This window comes from Hippichthys cyanospilos, chromosome 16, assembly GCF_059441005.1.
Source record: "Hippichthys cyanospilos isolate Australia breed blue-spotted pipefish chromosome 16, RoL_Hcya_1.0, whole genome shotgun sequence".
Classification (NCBI taxonomy): Eukaryota; Metazoa; Chordata; class Actinopteri; order Syngnathiformes; family Syngnathidae; genus Hippichthys; species Hippichthys cyanospilos.
The window spans coordinates 2344617-2370820 of NC_142384.1; the positions used below are offsets into that span (position 1 = coordinate 2344617).

A 26204-nucleotide genomic window follows, 5' to 3' on the forward strand; every position below is an offset into this window, starting at 1 on the left:
ATGCAATATATGGGGATCGGTGAGGTTAAAAAAAATATCAGTGCATGCCTATTTGCTCTACTAAAACATTGTTTTCAACAAGTCATTTCTGAAACCTCATTAACAGTATGTAGTAAATAGGACCTAATTATAAATAAAAGTGCCTGACCGAGGTGGCATGTTTGACAACTAACTTGCATGATAGGTTTAATTTACTCTAAATTGTCAGAGTGAATGGTTTTTCATCGACTTTTTTTTTGATTGATTTCCTCTGATAACAAAAAAACGTTTTGGTTTCATGTTTTATTTGGTCTAAAAAATGTCAGGAAAAGGTGTGGATGTTGGGTTTGTGGTCCTAAATGCAAGGAAACAGGGAGGTAGGGTGGGCTCAAAACTAATCATTTATAAATGATATGCAACCTAACAATTAAAAGCCAGGAAGCAACTTAATACCAAAAAAAAAAAACACTGATATATAACTTGTGAGCTAACAAGAGCAGATGACAGCAACCCACTAGGTGGTAACTAGGTAAGAGACAACGACAACATCACCAGCAAGTATCCTCTGGTCAATAAATTTTCAGTCATTGAACATACCTGTCTGCGTGTGCTCTTGTGTCCTCCATTCTGCCTCCGTGACACAAACTAAATTAGCGTATCAGCCCAAATTGAGTTCCCATTGTTACACCCAGCCTAGGGGAACTGGAATATAACATGTGTGTGCTCCCCTGTCCGTACCCTCACCACCAGAAAAGGCCTGTGAAACTAAACGCGTTGAACAGAAAACAGCAGCTTTTGTTTTCGGAGGGAGAGCAAACAAACAAAATAACAAAAGCTCTTCTGAATCCCTAACTAACTAGCCAAACAAAAAGGAAACAAATGACAATTGACTCACTATCTACCTAACGCAAAAACAGGAGAAAAAGGGTTAAGCAAAAACGGCGTCTCCCTCCTGCTACTGCTGGATCTACAGATTCTTACAAACACAGCTAACAAGCACAGCTAACCCTATTTCTAACAGTTCCTGATGGCGTTTTCTGGCGGCGGGATGACCGGAGAGAAACAGAGTTTGGTCCGTGGGCTGTTTAAATAGGGCGGCAAATCAGGAGAGCCAGCCAATGGGATGACGCCACCTGCACACAATTGACACACTCCAACCAAAAGGCACTCACGCACACGCACATACACAAACAAAGGAGAACACAGCAGAACACATACAAAAACTACATATGACCCACGGGTCATAACACCATACAAAAGTTCCCCTTTTGTATGGGAATTACAGTATTCCATAATCCTTTTTGTATCTGCGCTATAGTACAAAATGAAACCATGTTTTTTTCTCTTTATTTTTGAGAGACCACCAATAAGAGGAAAAAAGTGGCAGTTTTCTATGGAGCTTTAACATTTGTCCCAGTCTGCATCATGAAATGATTTGGTTTCATGGCTTCAATGATGTGCCGATTATAGTGTCAAGTTTTTCAATATTGTAAAACACAGCCTGGTTTTGCATTCTTGCGCATATCGCAGGCATTTACTTCTGTGATTCATATGTGGGATGCACTGTGTTTAGCCTACGTTAAACAATCTTGTCATACATTAACATTTCTTAACAGTTGATTATCTCTTGACAGGAAGTACGTCGTGAGCAATCATGTTCCGAAACAGCCTGAAGATGTTGCTGGGAAGCAAAAGCCGCAAGAACAATGGTGGTCAGTGTCAAAATGTGCCTTTATGAATCTTGTGAAACAGAACTTGTATTGCAGCACTTTTTTTTTTCCTGAAATGCAGTTCAGCTAGCCATCAAAGAACCATTTTGGGTGTAAATAATTGAACAATCAAAGTATGGGGGTCAGCAACCCAGGGGTCGGCAACCTGCAGATCCAGAACTGCATGCGGCTCTACGTATTGCCACTGCTCTCCTCGTGGCTCCCTAGAAATTTTTAAAAAATGTATGAAAATGAATTGGTTTAATTTGGTTTGCAAACATGACACAAACATTCTTAACGTCTTCCAATGTTGTAAAATGAGTAGAATAAATATATAAAATATTGAATTTTAACATTTGTCAAAGATTTGCGTCATAGCCTGCATGTTTCTTTCACCTTGGCTTCTGGCAAACGAATGGGATCATACAACTCTAATCCACATTTGTTTTCAGTTACGCCATATGCATTTAGAATGTCATATGGAACGCCTGCATGTTTGCTTTGTACTGAGAAGTTGTCAAATAACAAAAAATATCTTACTACCCGATGTTGAGAAGCTGTCCGCTAAAGTCCGAGAACAGAAGACACATTTAACGGGTAAGGGCACAATTTTTTCACAGGCGCATATTTAGTAACACATTGGCTGTTTTTCACAAGGGATTTCAGTTTTTACTTTTTTCAGTATATATTTGGAATGACATGGGGATATTATTGTGTTTTGTTGCTCAATTCCGAGGATGGTGTTCCATCTTAGTGTTTTTTCAAATTCTCAAAATTAAAAAAAAAACAAACATAAAAAATGTGATAGATTGTATTTCTATAATTTCATCTATGCAATGAAACATAATTCATGAATATGATAAAGGAAGTTAAAATTATCAATCATACATACCCTTCCCTAACCAATCATTGAAAAAAAATTGTTTTGCTGTTATCATATAGTTAAATCAATTAAAAATAAATCAGATACAGTAAGTAGGTTTAATGGATTATAGTGAAAAGATTTTTTGGAGTTCAAAGTTTTAAAGTGTCCTTTAAATCAATTGTGTCAAAACCTTGAATTGATAATGCATTGACCATCCATGGCTATCCATGATTTTATGTCATCCATGAAGACCTGCCACAACTTCTGCAGGCATTAAAATTATAAGAACCAAAGGTAGGAACAATGCAGTTTTGTTATTTGATGTGTTGATTGTTGACATCCATAGTATGTTCACAGTGCTATTGTTTGCCTGCATCCGCGGGCCATAATTTTTGCCATGGGACGCATAGGTTTTTTTGGGCGCAACGTTTTTTTTTTTTTATATGGGTGTTGCAAAACAATTGGTTCACACAAGGCAATTTCAGCCAGCGCCGGGAGCCTGCTCTCAATGTGATTTATACTCTTTGGTTGCCTTAGCCCATTACATTCTCACTTTCACTTCCTGTTTTGTCGGCGTGAGTTACCACTGTAAATTACCGTAGCTATGTTTATGCTACTTTCACGCAGCATTTTTGATATCGTTCAAGGTAGCAAGCAGGATATTGAGTTAAAGTGTGGGTCAAGAAGGCAAACCAATTGAACTTCCCCCCCGCCCAAACTCACAAAATCAGCTGTCTGGGAGTTTTTGGGCTTTCGAAAATGAGACTCTCATTGACATGAAATGAGAGAATCCACATTGTGCTAATTATTAATATACATAGTAGTCAGTGTTGGCAGTAATGCATTACAAATGTAATGTTTTTACTGTAAAGCATTACTTTTGTTGTAAGGCGGAAATGTAATATATTACACACAAAAAATAATATTGTACAATAATACAATAATAATGTTGTACAATCATAATATTGTACAAAAGAGAGTAAAGTAAAGCATTTTAAGCCTGAGAGTGATGCCCCCCCCCCCCAACTCTCCAAAAACACAGCGAGATCGGAGGAGAAAATTCAGAGGCAAAATCTTTACTTGCTGATCTATTACAGATGAGATTAAATGGCAGGTTGAATGTAGACAATATGTACACAAGATGGACAAAAGACCATTACTTTCAGTTCGTCAGAGGTAAAGACAAGAAAACTATCATCTTTAGGTGCACTTTGTTCGCGACACTTAAAAAGCTGTCCACTTCGCAAAATAGGCCAGTAATTTGACAAACCATTTAGAGCGGGGCCATAGTAATGTGAAGTTAGTGAAAAGAAAACACTCGAAGGGTTGTGCTGTCTCGCAGTGCCTTACAATGCGTTTTTAGCCTAAAAGTGGTGTTTAATTTCCCATAAATTCATCAAAAAAACATGAAATAGAGGAGAAGAAAAGTCAAAATGTTTACTTTCTGTTGTTAGTATCTACTACAGAAGAGATGGACATACGCGACACCTAAAGAGCTGTTCACTTCGCCAAATAGGACCAGTAATTTGACACACCATTTAGAGTGGTGCCATAGTAACGTGAAGTTAGCCAAAAGAATTCACCAGCATTTTGAAACCTTGCAATAATTTTTCACCCTACAATTGCTACTAATAATAGTCTATAAATAGTTCTGGTCAATATGTACCAAGACGAAGCACACAGTAACAATGATGTAGGCTAGCTGCTAACGTTGGCCCAACCGAAACCATCTATTTATGAGACATCTGTCCCTAACCAAGAAATTGTGAAATGCACTATTTTTGTCTACAGCAGTATCAATGCATCACTATGCTGTGAAGCTAAGTAATAAAAAAAGTAAAATACGTAAATCTTGTATCATGTCTTTAAAGTTTTACAGTACAATAGTAATTTTAGGCTTTTAGTAATTCTAAACAAACCTTTCACTCGATGTGTAATGAGCGTAATGAGCTCCATTTAGAATGGCAAATCCATATTTCCAGTGTCGAGAGTAAGATAAAAGTAATGCAATAGTGGTGTAATTCATTATATTGTAATACAGTATTATTGTAATGTACCATATTACTTTGAAATAAATGACAGTGATAAGTAATAAATAATGGAATCAACATGCTCAGAGATGAACAAACTGGCACACGTTGAATGTTTTGCACATACAATTGAGAACGTCACTTGAAAAGGTTTATTTTCATATCTCATTTGTCATAAATGTACTGAGAAATATATTTTTCATTTGGGAAACTTTAAAAAAATTTTTCTTTAACCTTATGTTTTAATCTAAAAGTTGTAGACTTTATAGATAACTAGAGGAATGGTTGTCCATGTGTTATCCACCCATCCATCCATTTTCTAGAGCCGCTTATAATCACAAGGGTCGCAGGCTTGCTGGCGCCTATCTCAGCTGGCTTTGTGCAATAGGCGCGGGACACCCTGAACTGGTTGCCAGCCAATCGCAGGGCACACAGATACGAACATGTCCATGTGTTATTTTTGGGGAAAAATGCATGGTTCTTAATCATCAAAACTTAGTAAATGTAAAAAAAAAACAAAAACAAAAAAACTGTTTCCTTTTTTTTATTCTGTCTTGCAAAGCAGCCTGAAGTTGTGTCGTTACTTTTTGCACATCAATGAATTGGATCAGAAATTGTTTTATTGAATTGAATCATTTTGAATCAGAAATTAATTCTGAATTGGAAACCCCAAAATCGAATCGTGAGACAGATTCACACTCTAATTTTGTCCTTTTTATTGCACAATTTTTGGGACTCCATACATTTCTGTCCGGACCCATAGTTTTCTGCGATTGCGAATTATCAGAATCCAACACTTTCCTGAGGTAAAATGAACACTGTAAATGTGCATGACCCATGTTTTTTTACAACCAAGTCTTGAAGATAAGCCTCTATTCGAAATCCAATATTAAATTGTAAAGATTCTACATTTCAAAGATGTGTGACAATAGTATTTAAATCTTCATTTTCTCTTGACAGGTGGTGGCAGTGTTGAGTCGACAAGCTCAGAGATGAAATTGACAGAAGGACTCACACGTTCCCTTCCTTCTTCTCCTCTTAACATACGTCAGGCCAAAAGAACAACCGGTAAGTCCTTTTCCCCCTTGTGAGAATCATCAAGCAGGCAAAAACATTCATGACTTCATAATAGGAAGGGGCCTTGTATCAATTCAGCTGTTTTCTATATTGCCCAACATGTCAATGGTCACAGGGGGGCTGTAGCCTATCCTAAATGATTAAGGGGGCAAAGCTAAATGCACCCAAGTTAGAATTTAAAGTCCTCAAGCTAATGTTTTTGCTCCCACATTTTAGAAATGTGGGAGTAAAACAAATAAACAAAAGTACATTTATGCTGCCACTGGAGAAGGACAGGAAAGGAGCCTCAACTAGTAAAAATATGTTAAAAAAAAAAAAAAAAAGGTTTTCTTTATCAAATTGTTAGCAAGTTAGCCAGTTTTTAGAACGTTGATAAATTCATATATATGATGAAATCCAACTTATACAGTGGACCCCCGGTTACGGGGGCCCTAGTTTACCTTTTTTTTTTATGTTACGATGTGGAATATAATTTTTTTTGTCCTCTTGTTGCGGCATTTTTTCCGCCTAGTGGCATCAACATTAATTCCAAGATTCAAACTTGGCGGTCAGTGTGCGTGCATATGACTGTGAGCCATTCACATCACACCATACTCATACGTCACTATATGTGTCACTGCATACGTCACTAAGATGCTGGTCTATTATTGGTCGGCGTCAATAAGCTGCTGATATGCTATTGGCCGAAATCCCTCCCACAATGCCTTAGCCTTCAAAAAGGTTGGTGACCCCCTTGAAAAATTTACATGACAAACATTTTCGTCCATGGCACTGAAAGAGTTAATTAATGGTGTGCAAAAGGTCACAATCCGTTGGCACAAAAAATTGTTTCACGCTTTACCTTCTTTCTCCGCGAGGTAACTTCGATTATCTTCTACTGTAATGTACTGTCTTCTTGCACCACAACTACTTAGGTAAGATCAACTGGATATATTTATATATATATATATATATATATATATATATATATATATATATATATATATATATATATATATATATATATATATATATATATATATATATACACACACACACACAGTGGGCCCCCGTGTTATGAACTTAATCTGTTCAGCGGCTACGCTCGTAACTCGAACTGCTCGAATGACGGGCAATCCAAACCTATGTTAATTCGTGAATGCGTGCAACACGTGCAAAAACCTTAGGTAAAAACATCACAACTTTATACACATATTAAAAATGAGTAACATAACCTACTGTACAGTTAAATTAAATAACATAAATATACAAAGGAAAAATGACATTTACCTTTGGGGCGACGTGACTTGAGCTGGGTTTTCTTAAACGGGAACTTTCCTCAAAACTAGAACATATCACCGGCGATTTCCTTCTCTTTAATCCATAATAGAAGAAGCCTCTCAATTTTGTTCCCCCAGCAAAGAAAGTCTTGCCCTTAGATTGCCGAGCGGTTACAGCCATACTCACGAGCCATGTGTGCGCCTCCTTCGTATTTTTTTTTTTTTAATTATATCCTGCTTGGTTTCTATTGTCATCATCCTCTTACTTCTTCCTTTACCGCCACTAGCAATTTTAGAAGCCGTGTCTAACAGATAAAGTTTGCAAAGACTTAACAACATTCCTTCCTTCCGTTTTTGACGCATTTTCTCTCCTTCCTTCCATCCCGACCAGCTGTGCCATCAAGCTAGATAAAGGTGTTCGGCCAATAGCATATCGGCATTTCTGTGATTGACGTGACGCCGGCCAATAGCATCTCCGTGAGTGAGACCGTGACTGACACCGTGACTGGGACAGTGACTGTGACATTGTAAGAGCAATATCGTTCTACGTTCCCGTGACAAGCTTTAACCACTGATTTTGATGACGTGGCAAAGCGAACATATATGAACAAATACAATGGCCGGCATGTCAGATTGCTCGTAAGGCGAATGGTTTGTGCGTAAGTGGGGGACAAAAAACTCCGCGGACCACGCTCGTAAGTCGAAATGTTCGTAAAAGAGGGTGTTCGTAAACCGGGGGCCGACTGTATATATATATATATATATATATATATATATATATATATATATATATATATATATATATATATATATATATATATACTTATTTAAACACGCAGAATATATAAACAAGGCTTCAAGGCTTGAAACTTTAAAATAATAAATTAAATTAAAGTAATTAATAATTATGACAAAAACAAGGGCAACACAAAAACAAGGGCAACACAGCTAACTTACTTGCAGAGGGCAAACCAATGAAATAAATGAAGCCTACTTAGAACCAAGCACATATGACAAAAACAGGCCTACAACAACGTTAAAGTTTTTTGCAAGAAAAACAGTACAAAAGTACCAGGATCACTCAAAAGTGAATATGGACTTAGCAGTCAAAATGTCATTTTTGGTCATTTCAAACTGAATTTATTGCTGGTATTCTCCCATACTGGTGGCAATAAATTGAGTCTACAGCATACAAACAACGCGAGTAGATTCAAACGAATGAAATAGTTCCAAGCTTTTTTTTTTTTTTTTTTTTAAATCAGACTCAAGTATGAACTGGCGAACTTCCATAAGCAATAGTTTGTCCACCATACTTTCTGCCTAGTGCTTCCTCGCGAAAAAGTAATTCCGGAAGGTATGCGTTGCAGAAAAGCTGGCCAGCACGGTTCCGCGCGCAGGGGCGTGGTTGCCTCAATGACATCATTTTGATGCGTGGAGCCACACGGAACTCGTGGAGCACGTCATGCATAAACCAAGCTGCCGCACTTCTTGCAGGATTTGCTCTCTTGCTAGTTTTTAAGCTTAATGAAGTCTTAACCTTGCGTTTGCCCCCTGGTGGTGGGATGACTGAAAGTGCTTGATTTGACATTACTTAGCCAGCTTTTTAATCAAGCAATACAAAGAAAGCTAACCTAGCCTAGGCTTGGCTACCCTCACTAGGGAAATGGCCATAACAAGCATCACTCAAAGGTAAATAAATCCTTTATACATGTTTTATTTATGATGCTATATAAATATATACATGTATCGTATATACACATAGCACCTACTATACTATTTTGATACCAATTTTTAATATGTATATACAATTTGGATATCTTTACCAGGGGTTTTACATGCATTACCTGTTTAACATAGGTTTGAATTGCCTGCCATACAGCGAATTCGCCTCGGAACGGATTAATCTCGTAAACCGGGGACCCACAGTCTATATGTGTGTGTGTGTGTGTGTGTGTATATATAGACTGTGGGTCCCCGGTTTACGAGATTAATCCGTTCCGAGGCGAATTCGCTGTATGGCAGGCAATTCAAACCTATGTTAAACAGGTAATGCATGTAAAACCCCTGGTAAAGAAGTGTGTGTGTGTGTGTGTGTGTGTGTGTGTATGTATATTATATATATACAGTGGGCCCCCGGGTTACGAACTTAATCCGTTCAGCAGCTACGCTCGTATCTCGAATTGCTCGTATAGCGGGCAATCCAAACCCATGTTAATTCGTGAATGCGTGCAACGCGCGCAGAAGCCTTAGGTAAAATCATCACGCTGTATACATATATTAATATTGAGTGACATAATCTACTGTACAGTTGCATTAATTAACAAATACAAAGGAAAAATGACTTTTACCTTTGGAAAGACGTGACTTGGGCTGAGATAAGCAGAGATGAGCAGAGATGAATGCTCGAAGTCAATACGGTAAATCAGATATGCTATTGGTCTTACAGTGTCACAGTAACTTTTTCAGTCAGGGTTTTCTCTACTTCCTTCCATCCCAACCAGCTGTGCCATCAAGCTAGATAAAGGCGTTCGGCCAATAGCATATCGGCACTTCTGTGATTGACGTGTGACGCCGGCCAATAGCATCTCCGTGAGTGAGACCGGGTGACCTTAATCGACCAATAGCATATTGGCGTCTCCTTGACTGACTGATAATTATTCGCACTTTTTTTTTAAACGGTTGGAATGTATTGACATCTTATTGATTAAAACACATTTAAACCTGTGACGATTTTTTGTCCTGCAATCGGCACACTTAATTTCATGTCAGCTGTTTTTCCCGACGTGAATTGAGCTGGGTGGAGGCGGAGGGGAGGTTGAGTGTGTTGTATTAACTAGGCACCACACTTATAGCTTGTTCGAGCGTCAGTTCACTGTTGGTTTCAACTCACAGAATTGCAACAATGGCGCTGTCCCAAAGCATGTCGGGAGGTCACCGACTAACATGACATGCAGTTTTGTCAAGCAACCATTAATTAGCACTGTGATACCACCCGTAACAGGGTGCAGAGATTATCGTCTTGAGTTAATATGGCAACGCAGATAGGCTATTGGTCTTACAGTGTTACCGTAACTCTTTCAGTCATGGTGCAAATCACGGAGATACTAAAACATCATCCTCTTATTTCTTCCTTTACCGCTGCTAGTAATTTTAGAAGCTATGTCTAACAGATAAAGTTTGCAAAGTCTTCAAAACATTCCGTTTTTCACTCATTTTCTCTACTTTCTCCATCCTGTCCCATCAAGCTAGATAAAGGCGTTCGGCCAATAGCATATCGGCATTTCTGTGATTGACGTGTGACGCCGGCCAATAGCATCTCCGTGAGTGAGACCGGGTGACCTTAATCGACCAATAGCATATTGGCGTCTCCTTGACTGACTGATAATTATTCGCACTTTTTTTTAAACGGTTGGAATGTATTGACAATTAATTAAAAAAAAACACACATTTAAACCAATGACAATTCTTTGTCCTGCAATCGGCACATTTAATTTCATGTCAGCTGTTTTTCCCTTTAGCTGTACAAACACTACACTTAAATGGTAATATATTTAGACACCGTGAGTGAGACAGTCAGTGTGAGGTTGTAAGACCAATAGCGTTCACGTTGCCGCCACAAGTATCCGTTAAAGATTGTAGATGACGCAACTGCTGAATATGTTGACGCAGTTAGGCGAGAACATTTCTTCATACTCAATGGCTGGTTTGTCGGAATGCTCGTAAGGCGAGAGGTTTGCTCGTAAGCGGAGGACAAAAATCTCCCTGATCCACGCTCGTAAGGCGAATTGTTCGCAAATCAGGGTGCTCGTAAGCCGGGGGCTGACTGTATATATATATATATATATATACATATATATATATATATATATATATATATATATATATATATATATAATATACACACACACACACACACACACACACATGTATAAGGATTTATTTACCTTTCAGTGATGCTTGTTATGGCGATATTCCCTTGTTAGCCAAGGGTAGCTTAGCCTTCTTTGTATTTCTTGATTATCCCCAGCTGCGTTTCAATATAAATCATCTTACTTCTCTCTTTAACATCACTAGCAATCAAGGAACCCATGGCTAACCCATTCAAGTTTTAATTAAGCTGTAAAACGCACAATAAATAAGTTATCTTAAGCACTCAAGACAAGGTCCAGTCTTTAGCATTCGGCCATTTTGACCGTGACCCCCGACCGATAGCAGACCAGCATTGTAGTGACGAAAGCAAGGACGTGTGTACAGCTGTATGAGCGCGGGCACATCCAACATGCCGGTCACACATGCATACCAACTGCCCTTTTGGATGTGTTGCAAGGTGAAAGAAATGGCGTAAAGAGGGGATAAAAAAATGTTGCGGGTCTCGTCGTAAGTTGCGTTAACCGTAAGGTAAGGACGTTGTGTGTATTTTGTTTTTTGTTTTTTTCTACGAGTATGCTGCATCTGGTGTCCAGTAACATACTTGAGAAGATGGATAAAAATAGCAGTCAATGGAATACAAGTGAAAGGTCATTTATGATTATCATCTCTATTAACTTAAAGTACAATATCTTTTTTTCCAGTTTGCCATAACAAACTCAAATGATAGCACATGCACAGCTGCCTTAAGAGGAGTTTGAACTTTCCCGAGCATCTTTCCTTTCCTATCTGTGCCTGTCTTGTCTCACATACAGCTCTTTGCCTGTTGTGTCTTGTCAAAGGTGGTGGTTTGAACTTTGACCTCTCATTTTCCTCAGTGAGAGATAAAACACAGAAATATAAGCCACCCCTTGTCATCCCCTCCTGCTTCTGCTCCCCATCCTCCTCCGCAGAATTTGATTTGACACACTTCCACTAAACATTCCAAAAAAATCCCTGCAAACCAGTGTTTTTGTACTCAATGAGATTCAACTTTTTCGTGCTTTCATAAACAAAAGTTAGATGCAGCAATACGATGCGTAGTTGTTAAGTAGATTGTGGGCTGTGGGGCAAAAAAGGCTTCTGCTTTCAAGTTCCATGATTACCATCGAAGTTGGGGGGGGAAATATGCAAAAAAGTGTCCAAAAACCTTTTGAGGAACATGTTTTTTTCACAAGTGCAACATGTTGCCCATTTGTGTGTATTGTTTATCTAAATTGTGCAAGTTCGTCATTTCAGGATTTTTCGGGAAATAACCCCCCCCCCCCCCCCCCCATTTTCTGTGTGACGCATGAAATTATTGTTTATCTGTATTTTTAGAATGATTTGGTTTTTTTTTTCAGATTTTTTAAACTTTTGTGGGGTATGCAAAGCGCCAATTAAATACAGCTACCAGTTACCCATCAAGTGTCAAATGCTGCACAAATCAAAGTGGGAAAACAATTTGACTTAATATAATCCGAGTAGTGTAGTTTGAATTTATCCTTTACTAAAATAATCGTTTGTTGCAATTCAATTTTACAACACTGCCTTGATCAACACATCGTTATCCTAGTATTCATTTACATTGAAGCCCTTATAAAGTAAAAATTAAAGTCTTGTAAAATTTGTCTTACAACCGGGAGGTTTATTAACAATTCCAAGTACAGTGGACCCCCAGTTTACAACGTCCCTGCCTTATGTTTTTTTCACGTTACGACTAGGACTGTGCCGTTTTTTGTCCCCTCTTTACGCCATTTTTTTTGCCTTACACCTCAAACTTGACAATCAGTGTGCGTGCGTGAGTCTGCGAGTCACCCGGCGTACATATGTCTATACACACGTTACATCACATCTGATTACACACTCAGTACACATTGGTTACATCACTACAATGCTGGTCTGCTATTGGTCAGCATCACGACTCCCTAAGTATATAATCTACTCTTGGTCGGCGTCCCGGAAACACTAAGATGCTGGTCTGCTATTGGTCCTTGTCACTCGTTCCAACGTTAAAGCTTTGTTCTTCTGTGAGTGCTTACAAAAACGTATTTATAGTGTATTTTAGTGCTTAATTCAAACATGAATTGGGTAGCCATGGGTCCCAAGATTGCGAGTGATGTTCAAGAGAGAAGTAAGAAGATGATTTATATGGAAACAAAGCTGTAGATAATCAAGAAATACGAAGAAGGCTAAGCTAGCCTAGCCTAGGCTAGGCTATCCTCACTATGGAATACAGCCATAAGACACTCAAAGGTAAATAAATCCTTTATATATTTTTTATTTATAATGTTATTTAAATGTATGCATGTATATTATACATAAGTAGCACTCACTATACTATTCATACCAATTTTTAATATGTATATAAAATGTTGATGTTTTTACCTGGGGTTTAACACGCACTAGCTAATTAACATTTGGATTGCCCGTCACTTGGCAAATTCGTGTTATGATCCCAACCGTGGTAGAGATTGATCTCGTAAACCGGGGTCCCATTGTGTTTATTTATTTATTTATGTGTTTTATTGATTTTACTATAAGTTTCTCCGGAGTCTAAATCGCATCCGTCAAAAATGTATACAATTGTTCAGTCCAACACGTGTGGGTAGTTTTACAAATTATTTACCTGAAGAGTTAAAAACCAGCTTGCTAACACTTAACCCTTCTTTCCAAGGAGGAGTTTCTTAAAAAGTGTCAATTTTGGAGCTGAAAGGTTTCTGCCCGACGCCAGCTACATATACGTTTCTCAGAGTATAGGGCACTTTTTTTTGGAAATTCGTTGCCGGGAATCAAGTCGGCTGTGTGAACTCCAACAGTGGCTCAAATTCTAACTGCACACAAAAATACCAAAACAAAAACTTCACCTGTGTACAGAGTTAGGTCACACCTTGCGCTAGACTTGCGCTTGGCACATAAATAGGGCCTTATAGCTCGAGAAATCCAGGCTAAATAACTCTCATTCTTTGCACACATTTTCATCAGTCATCTCTAAACATGCTAATATAATATTTTATGAAGGGAAACTTTGATTTCACTTCACAGTGAACTTTTTTTTTTTTTTAGTGGAGCAGTATCTGCTGCAACCACACATATTAACATACTGGTGATGACATTCTTTGAATGTATCAATCAAAAGTGCAAGATTAATATTTGATACAACAATAGGAATTGGATTTCAAAGATTGTGTTACTTTACCTATTGAAATGACTCGCGAGCGTTAACATCACATATGTCATGCACCTTGTGGATAATTGATAGACCACAAAATTGGATGGAGAATGTCTTGTTTTATTTTTTATTTTTTGGGATGTGTTGAAGCCTTTATGTGGAAGTCTGATGGCAAAATCTTTCCAGTGTTCACTTGAGTCTCTGGAGGCACATAAAAGAAAGAAGATATCAGTATAACCGTATTGAATTGCAGTCAGTGCAGTCAGGCGCATGTTCACTCGAGTGTGCTTTTGCCATTCCATCAAAAAACATATAATATTAAATTAGCTCGTTAGGAGAAGAACACAGACTATATTGATTAAAAAAAAAAAAAAAAAGTAAAGTGGGTTCATAGGGGTCAGGTGCAGTGTGAGCTTGGCGGTGGCCATTGGCGGGGATCTTGGCGGTCCACTGTCCGGCTGCAGAAGCTTGCTCGAGAGACATGGAATGTCACGTGTCTGGCAGGAAAGGAGCCTGAGCTGGTTTGCGAGGCAGAACATTTCTGACAAGATCCAGCTGGACTCGCCTCCACACACAGCTTGGGCTCTGGTATTAGTCCACTTGGAAGGGGTTGGATTCTCTTTGGAGTTGCTCTCAGCGAAAGGTGCAGAGCAGGCATAGGCATTCTTATTGCCCTACGACTCAGCGCCTGTACATTGGGGTTCATCCCGGTTTACAAGAGAGAAGCCTCCCTTCGCCTTTGCGTAGGGCAGGAGTCAGCAACTTTTAACATTCAAAGAGCCATTTTAACCCGGTTTCCATGGATAAGACAACACTGAGAGCCGCAAACTATTTATTACATCTGAAAAAAAGATGTCAACACATATATATACAGTGGGACCCTAGTTTACGAGATTAATACGTTCCACGGTTGGGATCGTAATGCGAATTCGCGGTATGGCGGGCAATCCAAACCTATGTTAATTCGCTAATGCGTGTAAAACCCCAGGTGAAAACATCAAAATTGTATATACGTATTAAAAATCGCTATCAAAATAGTATTGTAAGTGTTACTTATATATGATAACATAATAAATAAAACATATAGTGTATAAAGGATTTATTTACCTTTGAGTGATTTTTGGTATGGCCATATTCCCTAGTAAGGGTAGCCTAGACAAGGCTAGCTTAGCTTTCTTAGTATTTCTTGATTATCTCCAGCTTTGTTTCCATATTAATCATCTTCATGCTTCTCTCTTTAACATCACTAGCAATCTTGGGACTCGTGGATAATCAATTGAAGTTTGAATTAAGTACTAAAATGCATAATAAATACAATATTGAAAGCACTCTCGCACGAGATCAAGTCTTTAGGCAGCCAACTTTGTGAGCCCGTGCGCCGACCAAAAGCAGACCAGCATCTTCGTGACCTCGTCACACTGACCAATAGTAGACCAGTATCATAGGGAATCGAGACGCCAACCAATAGCAGACCAACATTGTAGTGACACGTTGCAGCGGAGGCAGTCTGACGCCAACAGACAATAAGAGCAATTACCTAAAAATGCCTCAAGAGGGAGACAAAACAACAAAATACAACCAACCCCACAGGTCATGACAGTTGCTGATTGCTGCCTTAAAGAGGGGACAAAAAAACTCCACATCATAACGTGAAAAAAACGTAAGCCAGGGACGCCATAACCCGTTTGTCCACTGTGTGTGTGTGTTTGTGTGTGTATAGATATATATATATATATATATATATATATATATATATATATATATATATATATATATATATATATATATATACAGTGGGGCAAATAAGTATTTAGTCAACCACTAATTGTGCAAGTTGCAAGATGCAGCAAAGATGCAGCAAAGAGTGCGGACACACTGACCGGCATGTTGGATTGTTCGTAAGACGAAAGGTTTGTGCGTAAAAGGGGAGCAAAAAACGCCGCGGTCCACGTTCGTAAGATGAAAAATTCGTAAAACAGGGAGTTTGTAAACCGGGGGCTCACTGTATTTAGTCAACCACTATTTGTGCAAGTTCCCCAACTTGGAAAGATTAGAGAGGCCTGAAATTGTCAACATGGGTAAACCTCAACCATGAGAGACAGAATGTGGAAAAAAAAACAGAAAGTCACATTGTTTGATTTTTAAAGAATTTATTTGCAAATTGTGGTGGAAAATAAGTATTCAGTCACCAACAAACAAGCAAAATTCATGGCTGTCAAAGAGGTCTAACTTCTTCTAATGAGGTCTAACAAGGTCTAATGATGCTTCATTCGTTACCTGTATTAATGGCACCTGTTTTAAATCATTATCGGTATAAAAGACACCTGTCCACAACCTAAGTCAGTCACACTCCAAACTCCACTATGGCCAAGACCAAAGAGTTGTCGAAGGACACCAGAGACAAAATTGTAGACCTGCACCAGTCTGGGAAGACTGAATCTGCAATAGGTAAAACACTTGGTGTAAAAAAAATCAACTGTGGGAGCAAATATTAGAAAATGGAAGACACACAAGGCCACTGATAATCTCCCTCGATCTGGGGCTCCATGCAAGATCTCACCCCGTGGCGTCAAAATGATAACAAGAACGGTGAGCAAAAATCCCAGAGCCACACGGGGGGACCTAGTGAGTGACCAACAGAGAGCTGGGACCACAGTAACAAAGGCTACTATCAGTAACACAATGCGCCGCCAGGGACTCAAATCCTGCACTGCCAGACGTGTCCCCCTGCTGAAGCCAGTACACGTCCAGGCCGTCTGCGGTTCGCTAGAGAGCATTTGGATGATCCTGATGGACTGGGAGAATGTGTTATGGTCAGATGAAACCAAAATAGAAATTTTTGGTAGAAATGCAGGTTCTTGTGTTTGGAGGAGAAAGAATATGGAATTGCATCCCAAGAACACCATACCCACTGTGAAGCATGGGGGTGAAAACATCATTCTTTGGGGCTGTTTTTCTGCAAAGGGACCAGGACGGTTGATCTGTGTAAAGGGTAGAATGAATGGGGCCATGTATCGAGAGGTTTTGAGTGAAAATCTCCTTCCATCAGCGAGGGCATTGAAGATGAGACGTGGCTGGGTCTTGACAGCATGACAATGATTCCAAACACACAGCCAGGGCAACAAAGGAGTGGCTTCGTAAGAAGCATTTCAAGCTTCTGGAGTGGCCAGCTAATAGATCTGGCCAGTCTCCAGATCTCAACCCTATAGAAAATCTGTGGAGGGAGTTCAAAGTCTGTGTTGCCCAACTGACAGCCCCAAAACATCACTGCTCTTATGGAGGAATGGGCCAAAATACCAGCAACAGTGTGTGAAAAGCTAGTGAAGAGTTACAGAAAACGTTTGGCCTCCGTTATTACCAACAAAGGGTACATAACAAAGTATTGAGATGAACTTTTGGTATTGACCAAATACTTATTTTCCACCACAATTTGCAAATAAATTCTTTAAAAATCAAACAATGTGACTTTCTGGGTTTTCTTTCCACATTATGTCTCTCATGGTTGAGGTTTACCCATGTTGACAATTTCAGGCCTCTCTAATCTTTATTTGGGCCTTATTTGGACATTATTTGGGCCTATGAATGCTTAGAAAGTCTGGAGAAAAAGGAGAGGCTTATGAGCCGAAAAAACACCATCCCCACTATCCGGCATGGTAGTGAAAACATAGATTTATGGGAATGTTTCTCCTCCAGTGGCATAGGGAACCTTGTCAAGGTTGTTGAAATTATAAAGGAAGGAAGATTACATTAGAATCCTTCATGAAAACCTAAAGGAGTCTACTGAGAAACTCCAGCTCAGCCACAAATGGATGGTCCAGAAGGACCATTATCTGAAATAAACTGCCAAGGTAGTGAAGAAATGGACAAGGACAATGATGTGAATGTCTTAAAATGGTCAAGTCAGAGTCCTGAACTGAATCCGATCAGAAGCTTGTGGTCAACTTGAAGATGAGAAAGGTGGCTCGGAAACCCACCAACTTGACCCAGTTTGAGGCCTTTGCCTGTGAACAATGGGCCAATATTCTACAGGAGGAATGCAGAATGCTGGCTGACACATATAGGAATGGTCTAGGGCTAGTTTTAAAAAACAAAAGCTATGGTCTTGATTATTAATTAAAACATTCGACAAGGGTATAAATAATTTTGAACACAGCATGTTTTGGTCTTCCCTCAATAAAATACCTGTTTGATTTTGTGATTTTGTGTTTCTTCAATTGTGTGTTGTTTTGATTATTTTACTTGTTTGTCACATATAACTCATGACGAAACTCGCATGAATGAAAAGGTTTTGTCACAAAAACGAAAAAAACAAAAACATTTCTAGGGTATGAATAATTTTGAGGACAAGCCTTTATACTGTATATATATATATATATATATATATATATATATATATATATATATATATATATATATATATATATATATATATATATATATATATATGGTAATACCACAAGTGGGAGGGTGGAATTGGACGGAATCAGTTGGGTGTCGGCAGCCAGAGCAGTTGCTTACTGCAGCTTTTGTTAGCTGAGTTGTACCACTTTATTTTTTTTTGATTGTTTATTTATTTATTTATATTTATTCTGTGTTAATAATTCTTAAAGCACTCCAGTTTGTATTAATTACTTATCCATGTTATTGTAGTTTGGAATATTTACTATTAATCTGGAATTTCCTGTTTAAATTCTCCGTTTATCATATAGCTTTTAGCGGTGTTCGTGGTTACCAAGGTTGTAACTTTCTTAGGTTCAAGAAAAGAATTAACAGACTGACCTCACATTTGTGGCCCTCCTTGTTCTCACGCAGGCCCATGAAGATGACATTTATTTTGTGTTAAGATTCTTCAAGCGCTTTAGTTTTAACGATCAGTTATATCTTACATTGAAAAAGTGTGTTTTTAATCTGAAAGACCGCACTTTATTTTTGTTTCTTGTTTTTACCTTCCCGAAACTGATTGGCTGTCTTATGTCACATTTTGTGTCCTGTGATTTTTTTTGTGGCTATTCAGAAAACAACAGTTCAGAGTAGTCACCCTTTTTGAAATCCATAGTGTGTGCTGACAGTGAGATCTGAAGTTGCGTGTTATGAACCCAAGCAATGTTTTGTGATTGGACCTCTGTGCTCATCACAGATTTTCTCTAACAAACATCATGTTCAAACATAGGGGTGACCATATGTGCAATGATTGACTTTGAGGTGGTGTCATCAAATTTGCGGCTACATGTTTTGGACATTTGGGTAAAGAGGGGTGGAGCTTTCCAATGATCACCACCTGTGGTGTGTTGGCTCTGTCCGTGTGGACGGATGCCAGATCTGACAGACCAAAACATTTTGTGAGGTTCTGCTCAGAACGTCTAGCAGAGTGCCCTTTCAGAAGGAGTTTCAACACCCACCTCAGCAGAATTTCTCCCATGTCCTGGGGTAGGTGAATCCAAATAGACCATGTTCCACACCTCCATTGTCAAGGCAGCGGATTGGAGTTGTGCCTGTAAGGTGGTCGGTGCCTGTTGTGGCGGTAATCCCCGGGATGGCGTAAAGCTGAAGAAGGAGCCCTATCTGGCTTTTTTTTCCTGTGGGAGGCCAAAGATGACTGACAGGTACCAACTGGCCAGTAAGGCTTTGGCGGTCGCCATGGCAAAAACACGGGTGTGCGAGGAGTTTGGTGAGGCCATGGAAAACGAAATCCGGACGGCTTCAAGGAAATTCTGGTCCATCATCCGGCACATTTAACACTGTGTACAGGAGAGATGGGAGGCTGCTGGCCTTAACTCAGGATGGATTCCATTACTGGTTTGGCCCATAACATGTCAGAAAACAGGCTACAATATTGATGAGATTAAAAATAAGCTAAATTCCAGCTCAATTTCAAATCATCAAAAGACAAATAAACAAAATCAATACCATAGCAGTTAGAATATTGATTTTGTTATCCAAAGTAAAAGCAAATGATTCTAAATATCTTAGCACAATGATAATCAGTCTGCTTTCATGAAGGACGAAATAAATCTTGAGAATATTTATTGTCGAGCGGTTGAAATTTTGAGGATTTTGACAATTTTACTTTTAATTAATTGATGATAAAATAATTAGCAATTAACTTGCTCTCCAATTAGTAGTTAATTAGTCCAATAATTGTTGTACCTCTAGTAATATGTGGCTACTAAGACAGACTATATATTGTGACTTGCATTTTTGGGCAGGCAATAATATTAATCTTGAAACATGTGGAAAATAGTATAAAATTGAGTTTTTCAAGCAATAAACCTTCCTTTGGGGTTATTTAATGTATCAGTATTTGAGACTTAAACAAGACATATTCGATAATTACTTTTTTTTTCTGGAAAAGTTTTGGTAAAAAAAAGCGGTTTGATCTGTTTTTTTTTTCTTTTTTGTTTTGTGTTTTTTTTGTTTGTTTGTTTTTTGTTTTTTGTTTTTGGTGGTGTAATGTGCAGAACAATTATTTCTGGAATGACGTGGATTTAATGTTGGATATTCTCCATATCTTTATTCAACAAAATTCACCCATGCCCTGAGTTTTTAGCCTTCTAAAGGAGGAAAGAAAAAAAAAGACTTCCCAGCAACAAAAGTGTTGAACTGCTTGTGCTATCTGTCTCTCATTCTGTTTCGTGTGCATGTGTAGGAGTGTGTGTTTTGGTTGGAGGAGGGGAGTTACGATTTGCGCTGCAGTCAGACGAGAGAGATCGTCTTTCAAACCAGATAGAGGCTTTGCTGTGGAAAAGAAAAACAATTGGAAGACTTGGAAACTTTTTCACTTTCATCTTTATCCAAACTTAAGCCAAACTTTTTTTTTCTTTTGGACAAAGTGTTTGACAGATCTACTTTTGAATGAAAATGCTTTGCACTTTTAGACTAAAAGGAGCAGCAAACATCCCCTTGGTCTTTTCTGAAGTGAGTTGCGGGCAACGTTAAAAGCGCTCCTTAAGCGCGTGGACATTCGATTAACTGACTTTTAACACTGTTTTCATGTTGTATTTTCCTGCTTACGGACTGTTTTTATCGCGGTTTTGTGGAGTTAAAGCTATAGTATCTTGAGTGCTTTTTTATTCCTGAAGAGACTCCTTCTCTTATCTTCTCATTCCTACCATCTGTCTCTCCTTTGTGTTCTCTGGAGAAGGTGGAGCTCGGAAAGTTAACGGCATTGATGATTATTATTTTGATCAACAATTGAGATATCATCACAGCCGAAAGACAACAGAAGGAAGGGCATTTTTCCTTATTCATCACACTAACGTGAAGCTCTTTTCTGAGGCAACGACATCCCTTTGAAGTATTGACACAACCCTCTACTCGGAAACACCCTGAACCAATTACAACCTGGCTCGTGGCAAGTTATGGACTGCACAGCGGCTATTTTGAAAGCATGTGCCCGCTCGAGGACCGTGTGGTGTAGGCATGAGCGGGCCTCACCCGTGCATCACCCATGGAGGTTTGCGGAGAGCTGCCGATGTGGGGCAGTTGGCACCTTCAGCCATGCTTCCTCCCTTCTTCGAAACTTATTGTTTTACGCATGCTGCTGTCTTAAGCAAGAAGAAAATTCGGATCTCTGTAGGGATTGGGTCGATCATCCCATCAATGGAGGAAGGAGGAACAGGCGAGGGAGATTTGACCAAGGTAAGCGTGAAACATAATTTGCACCCAAATTCTTCAACAAATATGACTTGACATGTGCACGGAGTAATATGGCAGCTTACGGTACATAACCCTTCAAAATTCAAGGCAATAGAAGCAAGCAACGCCACAAAAAAAAAAAAAAACAGGCAAAACAGTTGCTTGTATTTCCGTCAGCGAAAAGGGGGCGTCAGACCGACAAACCCCTGATGGAATGTCTATCGATGATTATAACGGAACATTGATTATAACATGATTATAACAAAACACACCCGCTCCGACATTCTTATTCTGCCGTTTTTTTTCCAGTATTCCTGTCATTCGTCGGTCAGCAAAACAGTTGTCCATCGGTGACGGACAGACAGACAGTGCAAGCCAACAGCCCACCTTGGAAAACAAAATATAAATATGAACTTCTGTCATTTGTCACCTAGTAACAAGTAAAAACTAAGGTTTTACAGAGCTTGATTTACTAGATAATGCCTTTTTCGGAGGAATTTTAAAACCGTTATCTTGCATTTCCTTACTAAGAGCCAATCAAGATAAGACTGTCACTTGCAATGTGTCTCATTAGTTACTTGATGACCTTGGAAAGTCATCCCAGAATGCTTTGCTGGACTTTGCATGCGGTTTATTCATTCAAATCATATTTAAAAAAATTAAATAACACAAAAGCTCTTAAAAATTAATTTTAACATTTCTTTTTTGGTCTGTACAATACATGCGCTGAGCAAGATTTTGTACCGTATCCATTTCAGTTCATGAACCATTGACTCTGTAACGCAGTGCAAAGCGTGACATTCCAGCCATGCTGTGATCTTCAATGAGGAGAAAGTGTCACTTCGTGCAATAAAAAAACGTTCTCTAGTTAGTAGCTAATAGTAGCTGCTGCACACTTCTACTCTTAACACAGCCACTTATTCCTGGGTGCATTTATGTGAACTTGCTGCATATTTACACTGTGTTTAAATTTCCATGCTCTCAGGTAAATGGAAGTTTAAACATTTTTCATAAATTTGGAAGATTAAACTGAGTGAGGTGACATACCATTACCAACACTGATAGGTGGCACAGGTGGTGACAATTACAACAACGGATTAAATGACAGATGAAATCTGATGTTCCAACAGTTTTCGTCATTCGTCGGTGCGTCGCTAGAAAGTCGGTCCTGCTGTACCAATGAACTGCCCATCTCTGTGTGTTACTATAAAGCTAAGGGTACTATATCAAAGTTCTGTGCAATTGTAGTGTGAAGTCTAATCTAAATCGACTCATGGGTGGGTTAGACCTTATGTTGGTATCTTCTCAGAAGCATATCAGCGCCCACAACTTGGCAGATTTAAAAAATGATCCAGTTGTGGGCGTGAACACATAATACTGAATTCACACTGAATGTGAAGAATCACTTCGCTGCGCTCATCCAGTAGGCTTTTGGTCGCCGGGTGTTAACTGCCGGCATTTAGCTAGTTTACATATTCCCACAAGTGGTGGGGGATGAGGTTGTTGTGCATTTTACAGTGGATCCGGAAAGGAAAACACCGCTGAGAACTTACACTTTTTTGGGAAGTAGTAGAGCCAATGTTTTTGCCTACAGCACCTTTTTTTTTATACATTGCGTGTCTCTTTGCGGCAATACTCATCTGACAGAAAAAAAAAAGTTTCAACGACGCAATCAAGTGGCCAATATTGTGCTAAATACTAGGGCTGCACAATTTAACGAATTTTAATCGCGATCACCATATTGGCAGCCACGATTCATTAAGATCATAATCGGTGATATTACCATTTAAAAAGTCGGCTACGCAGTACATGTCAAATGAAGTACTTTCAGTCATCCTACCACTAGGAGGCAAACGCAAGGTTAAGACTTCATTAAGCTTAAGAAATAGCAAGCAAGCAAACCCTGCAAAAAGGGCGTCGCTTGCTGTATCTTGACACGTTTCGCGAGTTCAGCTTGCTTCAGCTCCACAAGTCAAAATGACGTCTTTACGGCAACCAAAATGACGTCTTTTTGGCAACCATGGCCCTTCGTACGGTGTCCGCGCTGGCCAGATTTTCTGAAATACATCCTTCTGGAATTTCTTTACTGCGCGGACGCGCTGGACAGAAAACAGAAAACATGTCGGATGGACTTTTGCTGGTTAAATACCGTAAACAACTCCTGGCAAGCACGCACACAGAAGTGATGAGTCTGATTAAAAAAAAAAAAAAAAAAAAAAAAAACCTGGAAGAATTTCGATTGAGACTCCATTTACCGCCACCAGTATGGGTGAATATAGGCTGACTTTGGGGGAAAGCCGCAACGAGTATAAAGTGCTGCAAAACACGTGCCGGCTACTTTCAGTGTGTCTTCTTTCACGCGTCAAAGTGTAGAACACATTGACGACACTGAAGTTGTTTTCCTGGGCGCGCTCTTGAGATTTCAGGTTTCTTTTCCTCCTTAAAAGCCTTGAGATGGCAATGTTTCCCAGATGTTTACATGACAAAATTCTTTTGTCACCCTCTAATATACCATACTAGCTGTCAATTGAGACCCATTTTTAAAAAGCTAATTGGCAAAAAAATGGAATAAATTCAGTTGAAATGACCAAAAAGGACATTTTGACTGCTAAGGCCATACCCACTTAGTGTGATTCTGGTACTTTTAGTGGCCTCCCATCAGCACCAGACTGAAATGGCGTTGAGTTTCTCTCTTGAGTTTGAATATATACCTTGGTAACTCTCAAATGAGACACATTTTGTAAAACCCGTTGGCAAAAATTGGAATAAATTGTGTTTGAAATGACCAAAAGTGACATTTTGACTGCTAATTTGATGCGCACTTCTGGTGATTCTGCTTCTTTTGTACAGTTTTTTTTTCTTGCAAGAAACTTTAAGGCTGTAAGACTTTAAGGTAGGTGTTGTTAGAGGTCTGTTGTAGAATGTGCTTGGTTCTGAGTAGGCTTCATTTATATCATTGGTTTGCACTCAGCAAGTAAGTAAGCTTTGTTGCCCTGCATGCCAAATTTTTGCGATAATTACTTTACTTATTTGTTGATTTCAATCCATCCATCCATCTTCTTCCGCTTATCCGGGGTCGAGTCATGTGGTCAGCAACTTCTGCAGGGAAGCCCGTTGAGGTGTACCCATGTTGACAATTTCAGGCCTCTCTAATCTTTATTTGGGCCACAAGAAGGGCTTTTGAGGGGAGTGACCTAATATTTATGAAGCCGAATTTAAACTGGGAAATTTTTCCTGGACTATTCTGAGTCCTCATGTTGGTTGTACTAATACCAACAAGATTTTTATGGCTGGGGCTTGCTTTGTATTTGGAGTAATTAAAACCTCGTCGCAATGTTAGTAAAGTAGGAATTCGATTGTTGAAGGCTACAACGCGCATGTTAATATTACTATTCCGCCTAGGTACTATGTCACTAGTCTTACCGATTAAAGAGGCAGGGCTATTTTCCTTAATCAACACCACCTCAGCAGAAATCTTATCATTGGGGCATTCAGCATTAGTTATTGAAACAGTGTGTGGATTGCAGTGACCTGGACTAAATATGCTATGTGTGTTGTAGCAGTCCAGCCTAGTGCCGGTTAACTCTAGCCTTAACGACTCCACACCCGTTCTAGCAGGCTCGCTACTCGCCTGCGAGCCGACATGCTCTAATGGGAGAAGTCATGGAAGGCTCAAACAGTAATCTATGTTTCTAGAAAGAGTGATGGCGCCTTCCCAGTTAGGGTGAAGGCCTTCCATTTTTAGCAGGTCGGGCCAGCCCCAGAAAGAGGGCCAATTATCTACAAACAGGAAACCCTGCTCTCTACAGAAACTAGCCATCCACCGGTTAAGCGAGAATAATCTGCTGAACCTCTCATCATTGCCTCTCGCAGGCAGAGGGCCAGAGACATTAACTCGATGCCGACTCATCTTTTTAGCGAGATTACAAGTCCTAGCTATGTTCTTCTTTGTAATCTCAGACTGCCTCATTCTAGTATCGTTGGAGCCGACATGTATCACTATGTCCGAGTAACTAGTGTTGTTTGCACTAAACTGGTGTCTAAGCCTCTTGCATGTCAGCTCCCTAAGATTAGCTCCAATGTCGGGTGCTCTGGCCCCAGGAATACACATTACGGTGGCTGGCGTTTTAAGCTTGATGTTACGGGTGATGGAGTCCCCTATAACTAATGTGCGGGAGCCAGTGGACTTAGATGGAGTTTGCCTAGCAAGGGGGCTAAAACGATTATTTGTCCGAACAGGCTCACCGCGGCTAGCAGGCTTCTTAGGGCTAATGTTTGCCGGACTAGCGGCCCGCAATAGCCGACACTAGCAGCATTGCGGGAGGGCTACGGCCCGCACTGTCACTATCAGATGTGTCCGTCTGATCTACGATTATCAGACTACTCTGCTCTAGCTGACGGACATGGCCCTCTAGGAGAGAAAGCCTCTCCATGAGAATAACGCAGGTGTCGCAAGTGACAGATGCGGTGGAGGTGCACGGAGCCGTGCTTACCTTGGTACAGCCGAGCGAATACTTACGCTAACAGAGCTGCACGAGAACGAGGACGAACGGAGCTAGGAGCTGTTCAGAGAATTGGCGAATCACTAGCTAT

At 39.6% G+C, this 26204-nt stretch overlaps 1 protein-coding gene across 1 annotated transcript in view; it reads left to right on the forward strand.

The window, feature by feature from the left end:
• LOC148410154 (protein TANC2-like) overlaps nt 1-26204 on the forward strand; it is a 97586-nt gene that overhangs the window by 24123 nt on the left and 47259 nt on the right. The window contains exons 2-3 of the mRNA XM_088436687.1: nt 1614-1691; nt 5544-5651. Coding sequence (XP_088292813.1) covers nt 1634-1691; nt 5544-5651 — 166 coding nt within the window. The 5' untranslated portion in view covers nt 1614-1633. The remainder of the gene's footprint in view (nt 1-1613; nt 1692-5543; nt 5652-26204) is intronic.